Source organism: Cyprinodon variegatus, unplaced genomic scaffold, assembly GCF_000732505.1.
Source record: "Cyprinodon variegatus isolate N-32 unplaced genomic scaffold, C_variegatus-1.0 Scaffold397, whole genome shotgun sequence".
In the NCBI taxonomy this organism is placed as follows: domain Eukaryota; kingdom Metazoa; phylum Chordata; class Actinopteri; order Cyprinodontiformes; family Cyprinodontidae; genus Cyprinodon; species Cyprinodon variegatus.
Genome location: NW_015150850.1, coordinates 671,763 through 677,762, shown reverse-complemented (window position 1 = coordinate 677,762; position 6,000 = coordinate 671,763). Strand labels below are relative to the sequence as shown.

General features: G+C 36.9%; 1 protein-coding gene across 3 annotated transcripts in view; it reads left to right on the top strand.

Moving 5' to 3' along the window:
* Positions 1-6,000, top strand: part of erbb2ip (erbb2 interacting protein) — a 57,866-nt gene that overhangs the window by 30,295 nt on the left and 21,571 nt on the right. For all 3 annotated transcript variants that reach the window (XM_015387533.1, XM_015387534.1, XM_015387532.1), the window contains exons 3-6: positions 2,144-2,338; positions 2,823-2,940; positions 4,731-4,809; positions 4,949-5,038. In XM_015387533.1, the coding sequence (XP_015243019.1) occupies positions 2,153-2,338; positions 2,823-2,940; positions 4,731-4,809; positions 4,949-5,038 (473 nt within the window). In that variant the 5' untranslated portion in view covers positions 2,144-2,152. The remainder of the gene's footprint in view (positions 1-2,143; positions 2,339-2,822; positions 2,941-4,730; positions 4,810-4,948; positions 5,039-6,000) is intronic.

Below are 6,000 nucleotides of genomic sequence, written 5' to 3'. Positions count from 1 at the left end.
TCAACCCTCTGGTGATAAACTGGAATACTCTGAGGCCTTATAAATGAGCCGTCTGCCTTTATGGCACAGATTGTGTGAGAGGCAGACGTGCTGAGTGTAGAATAGTTTATGCATACATGGAGATGAAGGACTGTTTCTCTTTTAAGATCATTTTTGGGAGATTTTTAAGAGGGCTCCTTCTGGAAAATTATGTATTATGTAATCAGGTATTTGGATTTCCTTAAGCATGCCAAATGCCAGAGTAAGCAAATGAATCGAGCCTTGTCAAGCTCACCTACACACTGTTCAGCACAAGGATATCAGTCCATACTTGCAAAATATGATGAGACTAGTCTGGACAAAGCTGATTAAGTTTCATTCAAGAAAAAGTTCCAGCTCAGAGAGGCTGTGAAGATGCAGAGTGAGAGAATTGAGCTGAGATTATGTTCTGTGGCAGCACTCAGATTAAGATGAGGGGGAGGAAAAGTCGCATTCCCTGCATGCTCCATTGAACAAAGCTTCTGTTGACCAGGCCGCATTCCATATTGTGCACTGTACTTAGTGAAAACCATGGTGTTGACCCCAGACTCGACCGATAACCTTGTATACTGATGTTTCTCTATGACATCCCTCATCTCTGCATTTTAAATATTCAACGAGGTGGGAAAGAATGTGCATTTGTATATAAATTATATTAATAATACCAGAATTCTTTTTTTTTTATCATTAAATCTGCCAAATGAGAAATGCTTTTTATGAGTTTTTTTTGCTACGACCCAAACATCTTGCTCCAAATGTCCAAAATAACAAGTCATTATGGGACATGTTCTCTACCAAACAAGAAACATGTTGTAGAGAAAAATAAACAAAAATGAACTGCTTTCTTTAAAAAAAAAAAAAATGCACATTTAAAAAAATATATATATATATTTTTCTTTCTTTGTGTTTTGATTTTCAGATTTTTGTTGTCCAGTAAAATCTTGGCTTTTTTTTATAGAGAGACGTGATTCTTTGTATTTCGCTGGGCCTCGATTTAAAAGCTGTTGGTCTTAAGGGTTTTGTATTTGCGAGCTTTGCTTATTTAAATTCATTGATGTTTGCCTTCGTCTTTTTTTTTTTTTTTTCTCTTGAGCTTTTTACGGCACTAGTGGCTCACTTTTTGTACGGTGGGTCAGCTTCGAAACTTGGGTCGGGCATTTCGAGGATTGAGGCTTACATACATGGGTCTTGCGTGCTAACCACGAAGCATGCCCTTGCCCTTGTCTTTTTTACAAATTAACTCCAACTCTGTCTGATCAGACGGAGAACATCTAAAGCTCCATGAAGTCAGAATAACTTGTGGATGGTCACACCTTTGACCCTCTCTTCCATTTATTGTCCTTTTGTTTTTGCCTCTTGCCTTTGGTTTAGCCTTGGGTTTAGCCTCTAAATGAGTGAAAATGCACATTTGGTGTGGGCAGCAACACGTGGGTGAATGTAAGAGGTTGGAAATTTGACATCCAAACATCTACTGCATCAAGGCTGTCCTTTGAGCTTGCAAATGGCCAGTTTGAAAATTGCTACGACAATTAGGAGTTATAATATTGTTGTTTATCTAGGTTGTACTATTCCGAGCCAAGAATATGGCTCAATCTGGAGCGCTTCTGTTGCAGCTCTGATCGTTTTTCCCACAGCATGATGTTCTTCACAATTTAATAAAGAAACTCTAAAAATTAAAATATTTTAACTCCCATTGTGTTGGTTTTAGACTGCTTGCTCCTCTAGTGTTGAAATGAGAAGCTCAACATGGAGAGGTTAACTTTGAGAAAATGAAGAAGCTGCGTGAAAATGTCCAAGAAATGTGTGTTTATCATAAATCAACCAGTTATGCACTAATTCCACCTAAGAGTAAACAAAGAAAACAGTCCCAGAGCTGTAGCTAACAGGACACTAATGGATATGGAGCTGAAAACAAATGACCTGCAGATTTCAATTTTGTGCTCTGCTTGTGTCTCTTTAGCTGTCTACCAAAAGTTCAAATATGAGTGTACTGTCTGTCTTTCCATGAACTTTTATTGTTCAGGTTAAAGATGTGTATTCTGTCAGTGCACTACAAAGGAATCCCTGTTCTGAATATCTGTAATTATGAAGGAACTCTCTCCATTCTCTCTGCCCCCCTCTCCAGTCCCTGAGGATGTCCAAGCGGAGCTTCTTTGTTCGCCTGGTGCCATGCCGGTGCTTGCGGGGCGAGGAGGAGGTAGTTACATCTCTGGACTACTCCCACTGCAGCCTGGAGACTGTTCCTAAGGAGATCTTTAGCTTTGAGAAGACGCTGCAGGAGCTCTACCTCGATGCCAACCAGATCGAGGAACTGCCTAAAGTATGACATTTTAAAGCTTTCCCTCTCTATTTCTCTGCAGGGTTGATGTGGGTTAGGTGTTGATTTACATGTTTTGTAAAAAAAAATGAAACGGAAATGAAAATAGATTTACCCGTCGAGTTAACATTGTAAGCTCCTCCTAGGAGTATCACCGCCCTGCCTTTCATTTGGATTTAATTTCAGCATTTGTTGCCTTTCTAAAGTTGCAATCCAATCTTCAGCCATAGTCCCAAACTAAATAGTGAATTCTCATCTATGCAACATAGCTGGCTATGTCAACTTGCAGTTGATTCAGGAAGCATAAAATAAAGAGTTTATGCTGTTGATAAACCCACAGGTTTATATCTAAAGGGATCAGCAGTAATAATGTTTTAACTATTCTAAAAGTGTTCCCTCTATCGTTATTTTAAACATCTAAGTTTTATATGATGTGGTAAAAGGTAAACCTGAGTGCTTTATCTGCTCTTCTTTCCTTTTCTTCCAGCAACTGTTTAACTGCCAGTTACTCCACCGACTGAGCATGCCAGACAATGACCTAACAGTGTTGCCGTCAGCGATCGCAAACCTCATTAACCTCAGGGAGCTTGATGTCAGCAAAAACAGTAAGCAGGTTTTCTCTCTGTACCTTTTGCTTTTCCTTAGAAGTCGGGCCGAGGTCAGAAGTTCTTTAACGAAGCAGGTACGACAAATCGAACCTGCTCTCGGATCAAGTTGCTATAACCTAAAAACTGACCATGACGTTACATGCAGGCTCAGCAACCAATGTAAATCAGTTTGGCATTCACCCCAAAAGCAAAGCTGTTTCATTATAACTTTGCAGTTTGGAGTTCATCCAAAGTTTTCTGAGGTAAAATGCCTTAACAAGTTTTCTCTACTAAATGGCGTCACGCTATGTGTCTCAAAACAAGTCCATGCATGCTCTAGTAAATAGTTTCTCAATCATACTGCGATTAAACAACAAACGGTCTTCTCTTCCTGAAAGTGGTTCTTAGATTTCCATAACATAGGTTGTTGTTACTTACTGAGCACTTTAATAAAGTTGTGAAGCTGTCAGCATTTTTGATTTTAAGCTTTGATTATAGTGCATTACAAAAATATTTATACCACAGAAACCTTTACCTAGTTTATCACCTTATTTGATCTGATACACTAAATATGAACTGGAGAGACGAATAACTCTGTTTTTATAACAATTAAGAGATTAAAAAGCTCAAAATTGTTTTGTGATTTTGCGTCCAGCCCCTCTGTGACAATGCTTTTTAGTTCTCCTAAACCAACACAACACCCTCTAGTAATTTGGAAGTCTGCCCCTTTAAGCTTTGCATATCTGGAGTTTACATGTTTGCCATTTCTTTGGAAAATCACTCAACCAATGAAGAAAAACTTTCAGGCTAATTTACTGGCTAACCTGTATGCATAAATATTTTGATTGTAGCCGGAAATGTGTTAAGGGTCATGACCCTGCTGGAAGGTGAACCCCCCTCCCCCCTGCTCTACCTCTTTGCAGCCTGCAGCAGACTTTTTTTTTTGTTTATCCCATATTTAGCTCCACCCATCCTTCCATCCTTGTGGGGGAAAAAAAGAATCCCTGCATCTTGATGCTGCCAAACATTAAACTAGGAGCACGATGTATGTTCAGGCTTATATATATATATATATATCGAAGATTGAAGTAGTGTTGCGCATTTTGACCAAAAGGTGCAGGCATGCTATCCTCTGTTATGGTTTGCTTCAGATATCAAACTTGACTACTCAGGGTGTTTTTTTTGTTTGTTTTTTTTAGCTATAGATGTGGAGAAGCTATATCACAACTGATGGCTTTTGTGTGTTTATCCTCCACAACATAAGTGGCGTTTTTCATTTAGAAGTATCAGTATAAAGGGGAGCTCCACACAGAAAATAAGATTTAAAAGCAATGAATACTTTTGCAGGACACTGTGTAGATTTCCTTGTGAAGACCCCAATGTTTTCATAGAAGAAACATCAAAGTTTCAACAGCAAGATTAACCCTACTTATGGAGTCTTTTTTTTTTTTTTTTTTCTTCTTCTTCTGTTCCGTTGACATTGAAAGCAGCTTATCCTTTTGCACAAACACTTAAGTCTAAGTGCTGTAGACACAAAACTAAGTAGAGGAAATAAACCTTGAGACTTGAATAATTATTTTTTTCTTTTTCGTAAGGTTAAACATAGTTTGGTGGGAACTTCCTTTTTCATTTTGTTTTATTTTGCAGCAAATTATTTCTGTGGTGAACAAATGCTCTTTAAAACATCATTCTTTAGTGTGTGTTTATAAAACAAATGAAATAAAACACTGATGTGAAATAGCTTTTTTTTGGATAAGTGGTTTTCTGACTTACTGATGATTTTGCTTGTCTGTATTGTTTCTTTTCAGGTATCCAAGAGTTTCCAGAAAACATTAAGAATTGCAAAGTGCTAGCTATTGTGGAAGCCAGTGTAAATCCTATATCTAAGTAAGCTTACATGTACCTCATCAAATAAAACTTCTAAAGACTTTGCTTTACATAAATTGAGACTTTATGGTTCATATTTATGAGACTGAAGTCCCTTTAAGAGGCTCTGTGTGATTCTCTCCGCTTCTGTTTTTATCAGGCTCCCAGAGGGTTTCACTCAGCTTCTGAGTCTGACGCAGCTCTACCTGAATGATGCCTTCCTCGAGTTTTTACCTGCAAATTTCGGCCGGTTAGTTTGTTTTTCATTTTATATTGGAGAGATTTATTCACACAAACTCAACTACAGGCTGCCTTCTTTTTTAAGGCTTTTTTATTTATTCCTTTATTTTTTTAGTTGAAATTATACTCCAGTTTTTTTTTTAATTAAAAATGCAATTTTCAAAGCTTCTTTTTTTCTTGTTTTTGCAAATCATTTCAAATCTGTCAAAGTTGTTCATGGAAATTTGTATAGGATTTACACATTTGCTTAGAAGTATTTATATTATCAATATTATAAGGCAACTAAGGAAAATTGTATCAGGAAGCTCCTCTCTCACTCAAGTAATATAAATACATCTTGTATTTTGGATTTTTTTTACTAAAATGCATCAACCTAAAAGCATCAGTCTAATTTTAAATGACATTTTCTATAAACTATATAGACAAACACTAATAATCCCCTCAGACAGAAACCAGATCCCCTTTTCATAAATATGTTACAGCTAGAAGACAGTAGTTATGTTTACTAATGCTACACTAAGTCAGTTGTTGCTTTGTCCTTCTTAGATTGGCTCCTTATAAGCTTCAGTCCTACTTTGAATTATCGTATGAATATTCTCTAAAATAGTCAGGATTCCTGACAGCTTTTGAGTCACGTTCTCCGCTGTTGTCCATATTTGGTCACTTTCTGCCTGAGACCAAAACCAACAATATATTTTTATATGTTTAGAAAAGTTCACAAATTTATGAGTCAAACTACATTTACTTGTTATAGAATATGTCAAAATGAATGTTTAAAAAAATGTTTTTGGCAAGAAACTGGTTAACATTTTCAGTGTTGATAGGTTATTGGCATTTTTCACTATAAAGAGCAATTCAGACATGCTGTTATAGAACAGTTGGTTGGTTTGTGTAAGTTTAGTCTGACAAAGGGTGGTTAAAGTCAATCTAGCTTTTTTATGCCTCTGATTTAACACAGGAAGTAGTCAAAAA